Raw genomic sequence first — 18,348 nt, forward strand, 5'->3', positions numbered from 1 at the left:
TCAGATAAATTTTAATATTTAAGAGGGTATGTCAAAAAAAAACCTATAAAAAAAGCGTCTACAATTATAACTGCAGCCTTCAAGCAAAATCAAGCAGTTTTTTCCATCTTAGAAAGCTTGAAGACCTCAAATTCAACAGATAAGCTCCCAGTTGGATTTTGATCTAGAGCAAGACACAGAAGCACTCCTACGCGTGCACCTGCATCCAGGAAGAGAGCCAGCTTTCTAGGTTTCCTACGACAGGTTGTGAATTACTTCAGGCGAAACAAGCTATCCATCCTACTTGTTTATCAAGGGCTAACACAGCAAAGCTATCAAGAAGGCCATCAAAAGTAGGAGGATGCAACTCAGTCACTCCCTCTGTCCTATCTAATAAACCCGAGGGGTAGACAATGTCACTCCTCACCTTTTTTATCAGGAGAAGTCCATTGTCATAACTCCAAATCTGCAGCAAGTTTACATTCTTCATACCCACAATTTTTTAAGGAGCATGGATCCTCTCCGTTTCTTGTTTCCATCATTGCCCTGTTCCTTTCCATGTTGGTTGGAAATTTTTGGACAGGGTACAACATGATCTGGAGGGTTTCCCAGAGTCTATTGGGAGACCTGCTTCAATCTGAAGTAGGTGATTTAATAGGACCTCACAGGAGAAAAACAGAAATTATAGAGAATCCAATTTCTCTCGAGAATCCATAAGTAATGGCATCCCCTTTGATTAGTCTGACCACCATCATCCACATGCAGATATTAGGATTGAGCACAAATCAAATCCTTCTTGTGAGACATAGAAGATACTAAAGAAAGAGCTGAGAAGCAAACCAGCACTTTGTAAATTGCCAAGTTGGATACAGGGTAATTACATGGATCTCCTCATTTTAAAAAAGTTCAAAATACTCTCGAGTCTATAACCTACAAAGTATCTTTGTATTAGCATACTTGCAAACCCTGCCACATAAAACCCCTCATGCTTACCATCTTCTTGTTGAGCCACTGTACTTACCACTTGTTGAACTGGAATACTAGCCCTTTGAATTAGCGTACTTCCCATTTGAACCTGCATACTTCCTGTTTGAAGTAGCATCCTTAACATTTCTTGTGCTAGCATACTTGGCCTCTTTTCCTCTTAATAATGCAAGAGTTGGACCTAGGGCACTTCCACTCAAAGATCTGCATGACGATGAGGTAGTGCTGGTGTTTTTATTTGAGGTCCAACTATCCCAACCATTGTTTTGCTGAAGCTCAGCCCTTTTCTCAGTTAAAGCCTGTTCAAATTGCTCCCAGCCCATATTAGGTCTTCTTTCTACAAAACAAGGTCATGCATGAGTTTTGAATATAAATAACGAAGCATCATATCTATAGAGAACAGATTGTACTTAAGCAAAGCATTTTAAGCATATAATGAAGCAAGAAAATATCCAATCCGTGCTGTTACTCAACTAATTCTAGTAGATAGATACCTGCAAGAGGGGTAACTGACTTTGCAGCATTATTTTTAGCCAAGGAGGCTTCCCAATTGTTTAATGGTGCTGCTGCCATGGTCCTTCCGCCTTGAAGAGTATGTACATTTTCGGTTTTTGACTCATTTGGCTTCAATAAACGAACATCAAGGAGTGATGGATATTCGATCTGGTTTAACAGTTGTGGTTATCAACTTTTGTCATAATCAACTCCCGAAAAAATAAACAGTCACCAAAAATTCCATGGAGAAGTACACAAACACTAATTTAACAGATACCTCCAAAGAGCCATCTTCTCTGTAATGTGAAACGTCTGGTTGCTGTGCCGATTCCTCTATGCCGTTCTTTTCATTGAAAAAAAGTGGGTATTCTGGGACAGTTACCAAAACAATTTTCTTGTATACGGAATCATATGATGAAACTTTTCCGACCTACAATAATAGTCAAACCCAGACATTACTCAAATGCATTACAATAATCATTAAATGACTCAATGTGATAATATTTTTATTTAATCCAAGTTGTGATATTCATATTTAAGGATGAAAACAACAATTAATGTGACTATCAATTTTCTTCAACATATAGATAAGTCATACTCGAAAAGGAGAAAGCCCAGGGCACCATGACGATGATAACTCAACTAATCGATACACAAGCACGTCACCTTCCTGCAACAAATTCAAGTGTTGTTATTTCAATCTGCCGTAATAATAACTGCATTAACTTTGGCAGAAGAAAAGGAAAAAGTAGGTGCAGAATAGACACAGCTTGGCTTCTTTGAAATTACATATTACAATTGTACCAATTGTTTATGTAGAGAGATAATTTACAAACTCAAATTCAACACTTTTGCCGATGTACTAGTGCTAAAGAACTTTCTGGCAGAATGGTAAAAAATGCACGTCAAGACATAAATAATAGTTCCTTTTTAAGTTTTTTAGAAAGCATCCAAAAAAATCATCATGGTCCTTTTATACACTTGAACCGCCAGAAGAATACGAGGGAAGCAAACCTGAGGAAGGCGTGTTAAAGGATAAAGGCTCTCAAAATCTATATGGCCATCTACATTTTCTTCTTCTGCAACAGTTTTTTCATTAGATGCTCCAGTACAAGAATTATCCTCATTCTTCCTGCTTAAGGTCTTCTCCCTGCCCCACTTCTGCCCCTTCTTCTTGCTGGTAGTTCCATGCCACTGCAGAGTTTCCTGGAGCATAAGAGCATGGCATATGCGACTAAGAAATGAGAATGATTGGCAATCATATGTGGGTTTAAATCAATTAAAAACTTTTAAACAAAAACTGAATTTCATCAATTCCAACACATATTTCATGCAATTGTAAGGTTGTGAGAAACATGAGCCATCCACTTCCCAGAAAGCATGCAGATATCAAGAGCTGTGTTGCATATGAATAAAGGATAATGTAAAACATCATATAGTTACCAACTTGATACAGCCTTAAGTTTCCAGATCAATGTTTGACAAGAAACAGTATGAAAGGATCACATGCACTTCTTGACATGAACTATTTTGATTTTTCATGTGTCCTACAAAGAGTCTTTATATTATGCAATGAAGTCTCTTCAAAGGGCAATCAAATAGATCATATAAATGATTACCTTCCAGGGGTATCTCTCCAACCCAAATATCGCCGAACCGGTACCGGTCCGCATACCGGTCGGTGCCGGTACTGGTTTAGACTGGTTCGAACTGATCCGAACCGACAAAAAAGCGCGCGCGCAGCGCTCGCGCGGCGCGCCATGGCATTACAGCCATAGACCGTGGCATTGAATGCCACAACCTGGCCAAAAAGACCACAGTGTGTCATGGCATTAATGAATTCCACAACCAAGCTTGGCATTAAAATGCCACAAGTTGTGGCATTAAATGCCACAGATTAAACTAAACTTGGTGCCGCTTCGGCCTTATATCGGCTGGTTTCGGCCTCGTAGGGGCTAGAACCATTTTGTATAGCCAAATCGGACTAGTCGGCGCTGGTACCGGTTCGGTATGTGCTGAATCGGCCGGTACGGGCCGGTTCAGCATACCTTGCTCCAACGAGGTCTGCCATACCGACCGTACCGACGTACCGGTTCGGACCGGTACCACTGGTTCGGCTTGGTTCACGCATCCAACCCCATCAATCTCACACAAGAAAAAAAACTGTCCCGTGGAAGAATCTTTGTAAGTGCATCCGACTGGTTCTTCTTCGTGTAAACTTTCACCAGCATCACTTCACCATCCTCTACTAACTCTCTAATCCTGTGGTACCTCATGTCTATATGCTTTGTGCGAGCATGATAGACTGGATTCTGAACCAATTGCAGAGCACTCTGACTGTCGCTGTGCAGCACCACTGTACTCTGCTTCACCCCCATCTCCTGAATGAGTCTCTTCAACTAAAAGCCTCCTTGGCAGCCTCTGTGATCCCTATGTACTCAGCCGCTGTGGTGGACAAGGCCGTGATAGGTTGAAGGGTCGATCTCCATGAAATCGGTCCACTAAACATGCTGAATACATAACCTGTAGTAGACCTCCTCGTATCCAGATCACCTGCAAAATTTGCATCCACAAACCCTTCCAATGGACTTGAAAACTCCCTTGAGGCATTGGAGTTCCTCCCATATCTATCATGCTGCTCAAATGTCAGACTAAGCTTCCGAGTTCCTTGTAGATACCGAAAAATCCACTTCAGTGCCTGCCAGTGCCCTTACTCGGGTTTGCCATGTACTTGCTCATCTGCCTCACTGCATGTGCTATGTCTGGCCTACAACACACCATAGCATACATCACGCTGCCCACGGCACTGGCATATGGAACTCTATCCATGTACTCTTTCTCTTCATCTATCTGGGGGCACTGCAACTTCGAAAGAGACATGTGGCTTGCAAGCGGTGTTCCAACCGGTTTAGATTTATCCATCCCAAACCTCATCAAGACTTTCTGAATGTATTCTCCCAATGACAAGTGGAGGACACCCTTGCTTCTATCTCTGTAAATCTCCATTCCAAGAATTTTCTTGAAAGGACCCAAATCTTTCATCTCAAATTCAGCAGACAATGCTGATTTCAGCTCCTTCACTGCATTGATACTCCTGCTGGCAATGAGCATATCATCCACATATAGAAGCAAATATAGAGCATTCTCCTCATCCACATCCTTCACATAGACAATTATCAAGCTCACATCTAGAAAATCCAAGACTAAGAACAAAGATATCAAACCTCTTGTACCACTGTCGGGGTGACTGCTTCAAACCATAGAAAGATCTCTTCAGTAGACATACCTTTTCTTCCAACCTCGGCTGCCTGAAACCAGCTGGTTGCTGCATGTATATCCTCTCCTCTAGGATCCCATGTAAGAACGCCGTCTTCACATCCATCTGCTCCAATTCTATATCATACTGTGCTACCAAAGACAGCAACACCCGAATTGAAGTATGCCGTACTACTAAAGAGAATACCTCTGTGTAGTCCACTCCCTCTCTCTGTGAATACCCCTTGGCTACTAGCCTTGCCAATTCACCCCTTGGCTACTAGCCTTGCCTTGTACCTAGCTCCACCTTGCTCTGAAGGCACCTCTTTCTTTGTGAAAGCCCATTTAGAACCAATGGCCCGATCACCTTCCGGTAGATCCACAAGCTGCCATGTCCTGTTCTTCTCAAGAGACTGCATCTCTTCCATCATGGCTTGAATCCATGACTCCCTTTCTGAGCTCTCCATGGCATCTTCAAATATCTCTGGATCTCCATGGGCAGTGATGAGAGTATAGGAGATGGTCTCATCAATGCCATACCTGACAGGCTTAAAGATGATGCGCTTTTGCCTGTGCGGTGCAACTTCCTGACAAGATCCCTCAAACCGAAACTCTGTGGTTCTACCTGCACCTCTTCCTGGACTGATGGCCCTCCTAGCTGGTCCTCCACACGTGTGGGAACATGCCTACCAAATTCCATCTCAAAAGAAACACGTTTCGAGGTAGAATTTGAAGGAATATCACCTGCTAGTGAGTGCTGTCCCCTACTGCCCTGTCCAGCCTTTTGCGCTTCATCTACTACTCCCGGCCTCTTCATGACGCTCTCTTCATCAAAGATAATATTCCTACTGATGGTGGATTTCTGTGAATGAGGATCCCACAGCAAATAACCTTTGACCCCTTGTGGATATCCGATGAAGACCATCTTCTGCGATTTCAGATCAAGTTTGCTTCTTTCGGTCGCCTCCACTAATGCATAGGCCGGGCAACCGAATACCTTTAGGTGGCCAAGCTCCACCTTCTTCCCACTCCAGATCTTCTCTGGAATATCTCCATCAAGCTTTCTATTGGGGGACCTGTTAACAAGAAAACAAGAGAAAGTTATCGCATCACCCCAAAAAGTTTTGGGAAGTGATGTCTGCAGCCTCAAACTCCTGGCCTTCTCTGTCAATGTACGGTTCATCCTCTCGGCCACACCGTTCTGTTGGGGAGTCATCCTCACTGTGAAATGGCGTTTGATTCCATTCTCCTCACAGTACCTTCTGAACTCAGAGCTTGTGTACTCCCCTCCATTGTCAGACCTCAGGCACCTCACTGGCTGCCCTATTTCCTTTTCAACTTCAGCCCTCCAAAATTTAAACCGGGCAAACACCTCTGATTTTTCCCTAATCAGATAGACCCATACCTTCTTGAAGAAGTCATCAATAAAGGTCAAAAAATACCTTGCTCCACCTCTAGCTGAAACAGGTGCCGATCCCCAAATATCCGAGTGAACTAGCTCCAGAATGCCTTCACTCCGCTTGAAATTGTTGGCAAACTTAACCCTATGCTGTTTGCCATAAATGTAAGGCTCACATATATCATTTCCTTCCTTTTCTACTACTGGAATCAGACCTCTCTTGCCAAGTTCCGTGAGCCCCCCGTCGCTCATGTGACCCATCTGATAGTGCCACAGTTTGTAGACCAACTGCTTCTCCTATGCTGCCGCCAACACCTCTGCACCATCCGTCACCACTGAGCCTTCCATCTCATAGAGATTATTAGCCATCCTTTTTCCCTTCATCACCACCAAGGCCCCCTTGGTGATCCTCAAACAGCCGCTGCTTGGTTGGCTACTAAAAGCACACTCGTGCTTCTCTAAGTAGCCCAATGAAATCAGGTTCTTCTTCAACTCCGAGACATGCTTGACATTGGTCAATGTTCTGATGACTCCATCATACATCCTCACTTTAATGGTGCCTACCCCAGCAACCTTGCAAGGATGATCATCACCTAAACTCACGCTCCATCGATTTTCTCATAAGTATCGAACCACTCCCGATGTGAAGTGTAGTGATGCGAACATGCTGAATCCAGTGTCCATCGACTGCCTTCCTTCATGTGACCATCTGAAATAACCAGGATATCATCTCCACTGTCTTCAGATGTAAGAGCACCACCATGACTGGCCGAACCACCCTTGGAAGAGTTCTTTTCCTTCTCAGATTTCAGCAAAGAACAATTTCTCCTTATGTGACCAATCTGATGACACTTGTAGCACTTCCAAGCCTTCTGCTTGCCCCGAGACTTAGATCTGCCCTTGGACTTCTCTCTAACCCTTTCCCGAGGCCTCCCTTGCCTCTCATTAACAGCAAGAACCTCTAAGTTAGAACTCCCCTTGCAAATCTTCTCTCTTTGCTCATTAGATCGCAGAACACCAATCACCTCTTCATAATTCAGGGTGTCTTTCCCATACACCAGGGTAGTGATCAACCCATCATATGATCCTGGGAGAGAACACAACAGTAGAAGGGTCCTATCTTCTTCCTCAATCTTCACATCAAGGCTCATGACCTCCGAGCAAACTTGATTGAACTTCTGAATATGAGAAATCAGATCTCCTCCCTCTGGCATCCGCAGACTATACAACTGTTTCTTCAACCATAGTTTATTAGTCATACTCTTTCCCATATAGGTGTTCTTTAACCTCTCCCATAGCCCTCTGACTGTTGTCTCTGAGCAAATCTTAGGTAGCACCTGATCAGCCAAGCACATACGAATCGTGCTAAAAGTAATCTCTTCTAACTCCTCCCAGTCTTCCAAACTGATCCTTTCCGGTCTTTTCCTAACCAAGACCTTATAGATCCGCCATTGCACCAGCAAATCCTTCACCCTTTGCTGCCATAGGGTGAAGTTTTCCTTGCCATCAAACTTTTCAAAATCTGCTTTGAGATTTTCCGAAGCTATAACACCAAACAGAGATTTAATGAACGCAGAAAATTCTGTTTTAAAGGCTTACCGCAGATTTTGATTTTCCTCCACCGAATCAGCAACCTATGGCTCTGATACCAATTGTGGGAGACCGAACGGATCTGATCCCAATCTTGAGAAGATGAACCGCCTCAAACCACAGCACCTGGAGACTTTCCTTGGCTGCTAGAGGCGTGGATCACTGGTTCTTTGATGGTGGAGGAGAACAAGAGCCGAGCGGAAATAGGCTCTTCTTCCTTATGGCCTAGGGTTCTTAGGGACGGCGGCTTACATGCATGAGAGGAAGAGAAGAGAAGAGAATAGGATTTTCAGGGAGAAAGGAGTATCATCTGATTTCATTCCATCCATACACAAAATACGTGAATGTATATATACATGGTTAATCATGACCCAAATCCAAAAAACTCCCCTAGGCTAAACCACGTGAGAAAGCACTCAACCCAAGCTCATGTACACCCATGATTTGCATGCTCTCTCTCCCTTTGAGCCTAAACCTAGCCCAATAATGGTTAGCCCCCTCAAGACCCAAATACTTGAGTCTCAAGCAGGTAGAAGATCAAATCCCGTCTCTACCTAAATCTGGAACAGACCAGGGGTCGAGTCTTTAACAACATGAGTCGACCCTTGCTCTTCAGGAGTCGACTCATGAACAGTATGAGTCGACCCTTACACTGTTTTCACTGCAGTTTCTTGCATTCCTTGCTTTGGATACACCACACTTGTGCTCACAATAATTAGGTTATCCTTTAAGTCAGGTAGCACGAGCAACTTTAATTGGAGGAAAGTAGGAGTAGAGGAAAGGGGTAGACCACTTCAAACTCATACAGGAAGTGCAAGAGAAAAATGGATGGAAGGATGCCAGGTGACAAGTGGACACATACACAAGCACAAAGAGGAATGGAAAACCAAGTAGCACTCAAACAACAGTTGTTACACAGAAAAAAACAATTAAAGTGCACCTTGTATGTGGAATGATTGAATAAATCACAAGCACAAACCAGTGCAGATTAATTGATTAATTTAAAGGATTTTGGACATAGTTGTTTTACTTTTTTCATATATAGATATTTAAAGTTGTTCATCATAAATCAGTTGTTTATTAAGAAGGAAGCGGCAAACTCTTTCATTAATAATATCAGAATATAAATATATATGTTCAGATGGAGTTTCATGGTCACTAATACATCAAATATTTACTTTTATTTCACCTCCCAACAGAATGGGATTGACAATCAGAAGCTCTCAATTCCTTATTATGTATTTCCATTTTTCTTTTAAATCACATATTCACTTGTGAATCTGTTCTCCAAATATGCACAATACAATGTCATAGGTCCGCACGAGCATGTTGAGAGGTGATAAATTGGAAAAAATAGGTTCCAACATCCTACTTATATGAAATTCAACCAAAACATTCTAGCTTCCACCGTAAAAATAAAATAAAAAATCCAGCACACCCTATTTCCTGCCGTAACTTGGAAAATCCTCAAAACTTTAGTGTCTCCTTTTCCATCTATATTAGCATCTAAATCTTGAAGAATACCCATATCAGCAAAATGATACCCATCTTCTTGCACTAGTTATGGTATCCCAGCTGACTTTTCCAGCACCAACAACTATGACGACCAATCTATAAAGATACATTGCCCATCAAACTTTATACCTTCACTAATGACTAAGATCAACTAGCAAGGAGATTTAAAACTTTAAAATAAATCAAATAAAGAACAAATTGAAAGCCTAAACAATACATAATTAGTAGAAGGATTGCAGCATACCACTGGTCCATTTGATGGCAATTTGCTCTGCTCTGCATCTGTAAAACAAATGATGTCCTCAGGTATATGAAATAAATATCATTAAAAAACGATTACACATATTGTCCATGGAAGTACTAAACAAAAGGGCTTTTGAAGCTTCTATCCAATACATGTTTATGGGATGTATTTTTCCTTAAAAATAGGTATTAAAGGCACTGATTCATTACTGAGTCAATGTCTCCTTGAAAGTATTCACCTAAATAGTTCTCAAGATGAGTTGAGAAGCAGTTTAATTATTCTCACAAATCCAAGAAATCTATATTGGAAAACCACATAAATTATTTTGGAAAGCATTTCCGTGAATATATATGTCAAGCACTGGTCCTCTTGAACAATTAATATCACATGATGAATGACAGCAATAGACAGAACAATGTCTTATAATCAAACAGTCACCGGGCAGATTATAAAGCATTAAAAACAAGTTGTTGATAGGTTAATTGGGCTCAGCCATGTGTAAGGGCAAGATACGGACACGTGTCTACCCTCGAGGCTAACACCAGAAAAGGACAAACAAGGGGATTCATTGGGAACATGTGAGTGGTAAACAGGTGTACACGGATATCAAAGGATGACTATGCATTTTGGTAGTAGGAGGCAGCAGCGGTTAATGGGACAGGAGGCACGCATCTACAGCATGTTCCATTTGTAGGATAACTACCGCCATCAGGAGAGAGGATGCGCTCCTTAAAGAGAGGAAAAGAGAACAGGAAGGGCATCAGAACACACCCAAGAAGACATGGGCTCTTAAATATTGTATTAGCACCTCTTTTGTTTCCTTTGTAATCATTCATCTATTTGGTTGATCATTCCACTGTAGTTTATTCCAATGGTGATTGGGAGGAGCTTGCAGCTACCTAGCAAGGCAACCAATGCATGTACTCTTGGTTATTTGAGCAAGGAAGGTATCTTTTCTAATAGTATCAGTTGGTGTTCGAAGTTTATAATTTAGTTGTAGATTAGTTGCTTGTTATCAGCTTGATCCATTAATCAGCTTACTGGGAGTAGTTTAGTGTAGCGTTCAGTTTAATCCCGTAGTTTAGTCATTTAATCCTTTTCATAGGGGTAGTTTGCGAGTTTAGCATTTTATTTAATCACATCATCACTATAAGAAAAACAATAACTCAGGAATTTTGAGTCCTCGATGAAGAGGCGATTCCAAAGAATCCACACAGTCGCATGCTTGAGAAACCCATCGCTAACCTAGGCCATCAAATAGCTATCAGTGCACTAGTTGAGTGAGCGACGACCTATTGGTTGGCCAACTTCCTTGTAACCAACAAGAGGGGAAAAAACAAGTCTGAGAACTTGATAAGCATAAAATAGCAGAATCTGTGGTCAAATAAATTCCAGATCAGATAGACTAATCATGAATCTTTTTTTCTGGTTGATAAATTTTTGTAAGTTTAAACAGGTTTAGGATAAATAGATGCCTTGCTACCCAAGAGACACTTTAAAGTAATTGCTGACTGGCAATCAATTCATCAATCATTTTTTATGATTGATTGATAAGCAGCTTCCTTATCAGCTGATAAACTGTTCTAATCAACTAACCTGATAGTGACAAATGACATTTTTTGAGCTTGGCAAGTGGTATCCGTCCAAAAAAATGGTACTTGCAGGATGTTTCCCTGGAGAAAACTACCCAGGTAAATAGAATGCAGGCAACTATCCAATGATCTTGCATCGGAACCATCTCTAAGGGGTGATTATCGCTGGAAATAACCACCCAGCGGTAGTTATTGCTGGAGAAAACAACCATATTTTCTCTATAAATGCTGAAGGATGTTGTCGAAGGAGGGAGGAACACACTCTTGAAGTATATGCTGTCAAGAAAGAAGGGAAGAGGGGGGGGGGGGTGGGCGTCGACGTCTACAACATACAAGTCTCTCTTCGCCTTTTATCTTAGAAGTAGGACGTAAGGTAGATCTATTTTCAGCTTGTGGATCAAACTTGCTTTCACTACAAGCTTCTAGTGCAAGCACATGACCAAAGATGATACAAATTTAGATTTAGTGAAGGCAAGTTAACTTGATTTCCTTGATCCAATTCTTAAGTTCCTCTTCCCTAAAGCAAGAAAAAGAAGCCGGTCTACACCAAATCTCTAATCAACCATGCTTGATTGAACAGGTATTAAAGTTGTGACCAGATATCAAGGTGATACCTGACTAGAAAGGCAGAGACGGCAAAGAAAGAAAAATTCCGGCCACAATGGTCTCTCAGGTTTCGGTTCCACATGTTTCAACAAATGATGTGGTTAAGAATAAAATTCAGCATCCATTAGCTTGAGGTTCCCATCCTAACAGCTATCAGAAAAGAGGTGAGTGGAATGTCCGGACAGAGTGGTGAAATGCAAAGAACCAAAAGGAAGAAATGCAAATATATTCAATTAACTCTTTCTAAGAGAAAGTCAAATCAGAATTAGTCAAAGCTTCGTCTGATTATTGACAAAGTAGCATTGGAAAATCCACCTTAAGTCCCAAATGTCAAGATTGTGCTGGGTAAAAGACATCCTATTTCCACGATGAAGTATTGAAGCCTTGAACCATTAGGGCATCCTTCCTTCCCTCAGCTTTGTTACTCAAGCTGCCAGTCCACCATCCATTGGAAGAAAAAGTACAAAGACTGCATTGACAATTCTATGAAGTAGTTCATGTTCTTTCCTGTTGATGCTCCTCAACAGATTGAAATCCCCAAACTGGAGAATAAATTGTTTTAAAATAAAATTATTATATTTTAATTCTCTTTTATGAGAAAATTCAGAAATTTTAGATTGCTTAAAAAATTATGCATGAATGCACATCCGAATTTTTCTGTATTAATCATGAATATTGTGTTACATCTTTTGTAAAATTATCTTAAACAAAAATAGAGATATTATTAATTAGAAAGTAAAATGCTATTGAATTAGGGGATCAATAGATAGGTATAAAGATGGCAACTTTTTAACATCTCGTATTCACAAGATGGTGCATTTCCTACTCTTTTACTAGGATTTTCTTAAAACTGAGCCATAATTATTACTTCACATAAAGTTCTATATTAGGATTTTATATATGAAGCATGACCGATACTTCCATTGTTATTCTTGTATATTATCATTCAAAGTAATTTTGGATGAATATCATGCAAGAGTTTATACTTGATCAAAACTAACACCATTATGCTGTTACTTGTTAGACTGCTACTAGACAAATGTTTTCTCCAACTTGTGTTTTTTCGTTCACATTCATATTATTTTTTAAAATAATTAAATTAAGCAAACAACTGTATCTTAAGTTTATTTGATGAATAGCCCTGTGACACCACATCCTCTCGCACCCAATGTGACACCTCACCTTTGGGTGCACCCCCACCCTCCCTCTCTCTCACACACACACATACACACACATTGTTAGGTTGCTAGGATATTCAGATGCTTTAGGTGGTGGGCTTCAAGCATTGTTTCCAAAGTTGTCAAAACTGGGATCGAGTTATAAATCCTAAAGGGGGTTAAATTAGACAGAGTTGTGGATCGATTGCAGATTATGTGATTTTTCTTTTTTGATTTCTTTCAAAAAATTTTAAAACGTTCGCCGAACTGGTACTGGAGGGGACCCACACCGTGCCTTTTTGGGGTGTACCAACATGGAGAGTTGAAGACGGAGAAGAGAAAGAAAAAGAGAGAGAGGAAGGTAGGGAGAGAGAGCGTCAATAGGCCGTCGTGTCAAGTCGGACAAAGAGGAAGAGAGGGAGAGGGATAGAGGGAGAGGAAGGGAGGGAGAGACCTTGTTGTTCGACGGTGGAAGAGAGAGAGGGAGGTAGAAGGAGAGGAATATTGGAGAGACAGAAAGGGGGGAAAAGAGAGGAGAGACCTTGTCGTACCGATACTATGCTAGTGTGACCCCAATACGGGTCCAGTACTGAGACGACGAACCTTGCATAGGACTATAGGAGTTTGATTGTTTCTTGTTGAGGCTAGCACTTAAGATGCCCATCAGTCACCTTGTGCTCCTCCAAATGCCTCTTACATGTTCAGCTTTTACTTGTTACTTTTTAAATTTATTTTAAATTTTTGATGTATTTTTATCTTTGTGGTTATCTTCACCATGCTCTTGTCTCCCCCTCATTCTTTAGCTCTCCTTCATCGAATCCATTAGTAACCTATGCTACTTTGCCCACAACCCACTACTAATTCTCAACACCTCCACGACCACAGGAAAACTCCTTCCTTGGCTCTTCCTGAGGTAAAAAGTCTCCTTATCCTCTATTTACATGCAAGGTCACTTGTGACCCCCTTTCTCCTTCCCTAAGGGCATCAGCATCATTTCTTAAAGGAGGTAAAAGAGGCCAAATCCACCACCCCATTATACTTGGTGAATTCTGAAATCCTGTATTAGCGCCATTAAAATAAAACATGACTCTATTATGCTTGTTAGGTATTGATAAATGTATTTGTTTGAATTGGACATGTTACTACGGTAGTCAAGTTGTCTATTTCTCAAGAAATCATGATAATCAAATGAAGCCACACAACATCATGCGTCTAAATATTTCACTCAAGACAACTAACAATTATAAGAGTCAAACTTAACACCCTTGTGTTTAGCTGATGACTCAAAAGGTTTGTCGTCTCGGCACTGATCTAGTACACGTACCATGTTGGTACAGTATTAGTACATCCGATATGAGGGTCGGTTCAATATATCGAAACTCGGTACAACCCCAAACTCGATTTAGTATCAATATAGTATAGTATGTCCAGAATGGGGTGCTATGTACCAGTATGGCAAACCATGCTCCAAATATTCAAAGACTCAATCTTCTTAAACCTTACCATTGAAGAGGCCCTAATAACAGAGGGTTTTATATAGATGTAAGATCCTATTTTCTGTTTCCAAGAGCAATCAGCAAATCTCTGATTATTAGGAAAATCCAAAGGACCTACCATCCAACCACCTAGCGATGCAGGATGACTTAGGGGATAGCCTGCTTATGCATCAATGGACCTAACAATTAGGAAGTTAAAGAGTTTTTCTCCTTTTCTGCTTGCTGTCCTATCACAGGAAATAAGGCAGAAATGCACAAATTAGTGGATTGAAGGAAAAAGGTAGACTTTCTAGGTCCTTCCTAGGGTTTAGGGAATAAGGTTTGGTATTAGGAAGAGGGTTTCAAAGAGTTTTAAGGTCAAAAGTGTGAGAACAATCACACCGCAGATTTCTGCAGGTGAATCAAAAAAGAAAGAAAAGAGATAGAAAGAGATAGTAGTAAAGAAAGACACTCGAGAGACAGAAAGAGGGAAAAAGAGAGAAGAAGACGAGAGAGAGAATACCTTTTTACTCAACAGCACATCTCAAAGACTCAAACAATACAACTCATCACAATCCTCTTACTATCCCATGCACAGCACACACATAAAATGTGTATTTAGCTCCCATGATTATGGCCCCAAGTAATGAAATAAAATAAAATAAAAAATAGATTCTTGGATGCCTATTAAGACTGTAAAGTCACATCAGGGCCAAGCAACCTGATTTATTAAAAAACATGTAACCTCGGAAGCAAGCAACTTGAATATCAAAGCCCATATTTATATATGTTTTTGGGATTCTTAAAACGAACACTTACATCTATATGTCTTCTTTCATGCATCCATTAAGTAATGCCCGCACTTGCAATCATCATCTGCTGTTATCAAACAGCTGCATGAACATTTATGATTTATTGCAATTTTCTACAGCATGTTTACTGGCCCTTACTCATAATGCAGTGGGATATACAATATGGTGACCAAGTGAGTTACTAAAAATAATAAGCATGAAAACCAAAGAAAGCAGGATTCCCTGTTAATTGTCATAAATTAGGACTGAAGTGCGAAGTCCAGAAAAAGATATCTGAAAATCATAAAATTAAGGGAGAAGCATATAGCGATGTATTGTAAATGACAATAACCAAAATAACATAAATTCCCAATACAAGATGTCATATTCGAATGATCAGCCAAATTCGGAAAGAAAATATAGGATACTTTAATCCATGTAGAAGGAGAAAAATATTTACACCAACCATATATTATATACATTAATATATAAGTGGCAAGGAACTTTAAAAAATAATGCTATGTAAACAATTCATATTATAGTGAAAAAGTAGTCACTACATTTGATGCAAATTTAAATTTATTGGCATCAACATCATGAAGTTTGAGGCATCCAGAAAGAGAAGTGAGGGATCACGGGAGAGTGGTAACTGAAATATACCTAAAGTTTCAAAACGAATGTGACCAGGTCGAACTATGATAGGAACAATTTCATCCTCCGCTTTAGTGATCTCATCCACTGTCTGATATTTTGCTGATGTACCATCTATGTCATTTGTTGGCACCTGGATCTGCATATCCTAAGGATTCCAGATCGATCATTAAAAATTGATCAGATAATCAGGTATAACATAAGCAATTGTTAAAAAAAAATGAACCCTACAGACGAATATAACCAAATTAAGTAACGAAGAATCATTTCAAAAAGCAAGTGCCTTTTTCATTTGGTGATTAGCCATTTCCCACATTTTCCATCGCCACTCTCTTTTGGCCTTCTTATGACGAGTACTTCTGCTTGGAGACTGATACAAAAAAAGTGTCATCGATTTATCAAATCTGATATAACCTTTTAGAAATCAAATTAGAAGTTCAAATTTCAGCTCTAAACAGCCCCAATTCTGCTGGAAAAAATTAGGTAAAAATTGAAATTTGCATCCTTGGTCAACTACTAAAGTGGTGGCCGCATAAGGTTTCATCTTAAGAACATTAATCATGTATTGTAGCCAAGAATCCGGCACATAACTACGACTTACTAAAAAATGGCCATCCATCCATCAAATGCATGCACACACACAGAGATGCAGGAAAGAGAGGAGAAGGTACATGGACATACAGACTCATGAAACGAGAGAGGGGAGAGTGGGCCAGTCTTCAAACTGCCATATTAGCCCTCCATCTTAAGTCATGCGAGACCTGGATTTTTAAACCCTTCATGGATCCCCAACCGAGGCACTTGGTTTCTCAATATTCTATGCTCCCTTGATTTATTAAGCATGCTCCCATAATCTGAGCACTTAAATAATCAAGTGCCGAGCATGTGACAACCTATTGGATATTAGGGCATCCCCCACAATCCATAGCAAAAAAAGATACCATATCTCATGAAATAAATGTGCAGTTAAGAATCTGGAAGATATGCCCAGTCTCTAGAAAGTAGAAACTAATGATGCATCAGATCCAAGTAGGCAAAAACTAAATGTAGACATAAAGTTAGATAAAATTCATCAATCCTACCTTAGATAGACTTACAAAATTAGGGAAAAATAGAACAAGATAGACTGTACTTATATCCAGGACAGGGAAATGCGAAATGCCAAGAAGTAAGAACAGTAACCAAACTAGTTTGACTAAAAGCTCATCTTGCTTATTTTCTCACCAAGCAAAACTACCATATTCAATGAATGGAAATTGTTAAGTAAAGGCTTCCAGACATAAAATCTGATTTTGAGTGAAAGTATTAGGAACTTGAAAATTATGGGATCTGGGTAATGTTACCCGAACACTTAAAAATTTGGGTTTTTCTATGTGCCTGGATACCTACACACCAGACAGTTCATGGCACTCCTCGACACTTCAAATCAATGAACATGTTGTCTTCACAGTTATATTTCAACTTTTGGCACTTACATCTAGAAGTTTTAAGTCTATAGCATGACATATAGCAAAGACTTTATTAACTCTGTCACAAGAATTCATGTCCTGGAGAATCCCAGCATGTCCTGCCAGTGATACTGTTCCAACAAGAGAACGATACCTAGGAGGCCCCTGGCACACTGATTCACTCATGGACCAAGACATCTTGGGATAGACTGAGATGGTGGAATCCTAAGTCCTAACACTTGGAACAGCCTAGCATCTGGGGTAATTTTTTAATTTTTTCTTCTTCATTCTTCTCATTAATGGTCATTCTAGTCTATCCCAACACATCCCAGTACCGTTATCAACTCGAGACTGGATAGAGACAGGTTGCAGTACCATTATATGCATTATTTCTACATATCTTTATAACATGGATGCATCCGATGTCTGATTTTTTGAAGATTCTCATGTGCAACAACTCTTCTGGACACTTGACATTTGACACTCATGTCATGTCTCCATGTAATATCTAAACTGTAACCACACATAAGAAAGTGAATAATCATGTACACAGATTCTAACACCTTTCCTGAATTAAGGAGGCTCAACTAGTTAAACTCCTAAAGAAAACACAATAGAAGATCAACTTGCTAAATTATTTAGCACAAACAAAGAAATGTCCATTTCATGTTAAGGATTAAAAATTTAATGTCTCGATATCTTTAATATATTTTCATGAAGCTGGATTAAGAAAAGAAGACAAATCAGGCAAGGGAGCAGGAAGGAGATCCAAACAAGCCTAAGAAGTATTCAGATGCGAGAAATTCTCTATTTGATATACATATGGAATGCTTATACAGTTGACATTTAAGAAAATGTTTAAAATCTTGAAATGGAGAAATTTAACAAGGAGCATACTTCACTCATAATAACAGAGGCTCTTTGACAAATTTCCATGGAGAAAACTGGGAAATGCCTAGGAATGGAGCAGTGTAATCGGAGTAAGAATGAATTTCCATGAACAATGCAGCCACCTTACTAAAAGGTTCCTAAACATAAGGTTAAGATAAAACATACTTGTTGATCAACGGGAAAGTAATGAAATGCCTCTTGTTTGGTTGGAGTTTTCAAAAGAGAGAGATGGGAAAGTTGTATTCCCATGGAAATATGATTCCCACATTTCATGGG

The 18,348-nt window shown here is 40.0% G+C and overlaps 1 protein-coding gene across 6 annotated transcripts in view; it reads right to left on the minus strand.

Annotated features, from left to right (window-relative positions):
* Positions 1–792: 792 nt before the first annotated feature.
* Positions 793–18,348, minus strand: part of LOC103704952 (coilin-like) — a 43,515-nt gene continuing 25,959 nt past the window's right edge. For 2 of the 6 annotated variants that reach the window (XM_008788489.4, XM_039130930.1), the window contains exons 6-13: positions 16,017–16,103; positions 15,743–15,881; positions 9,462–9,499; positions 2,473–2,664; positions 2,057–2,128; positions 1,736–1,888; positions 1,458–1,626; positions 793–1,300 (exon numbers count right to left, since the gene is read on the minus strand). In XM_008788489.4, coding sequence (XP_008786711.2) covers positions 1,020–1,300; positions 1,458–1,626; positions 1,736–1,888; positions 2,057–2,128; positions 2,473–2,664; positions 9,462–9,499; positions 15,743–15,881; positions 16,017–16,103 — 1,131 coding nt within the window. In that variant the 3' untranslated portion in view covers positions 793–1,019. The remainder of the gene's footprint in view (positions 1,301–1,457; positions 1,627–1,735; positions 1,889–2,056; positions 2,129–2,472; positions 2,665–9,461; positions 9,500–15,742; positions 15,882–16,016; positions 16,104–18,348) is intronic. The other 4 variants (XM_039130928.1, XM_039130927.1, XM_008788492.4 and 1 more) reach the window with 4 other exon arrangements.

This window comes from Phoenix dactylifera, chromosome 10 (genome assembly GCF_009389715.1).
Source record: "Phoenix dactylifera cultivar Barhee BC4 chromosome 10, palm_55x_up_171113_PBpolish2nd_filt_p, whole genome shotgun sequence".
Classification (NCBI taxonomy): domain Eukaryota; kingdom Viridiplantae; phylum Streptophyta; class Magnoliopsida; order Arecales; family Arecaceae; genus Phoenix; species Phoenix dactylifera.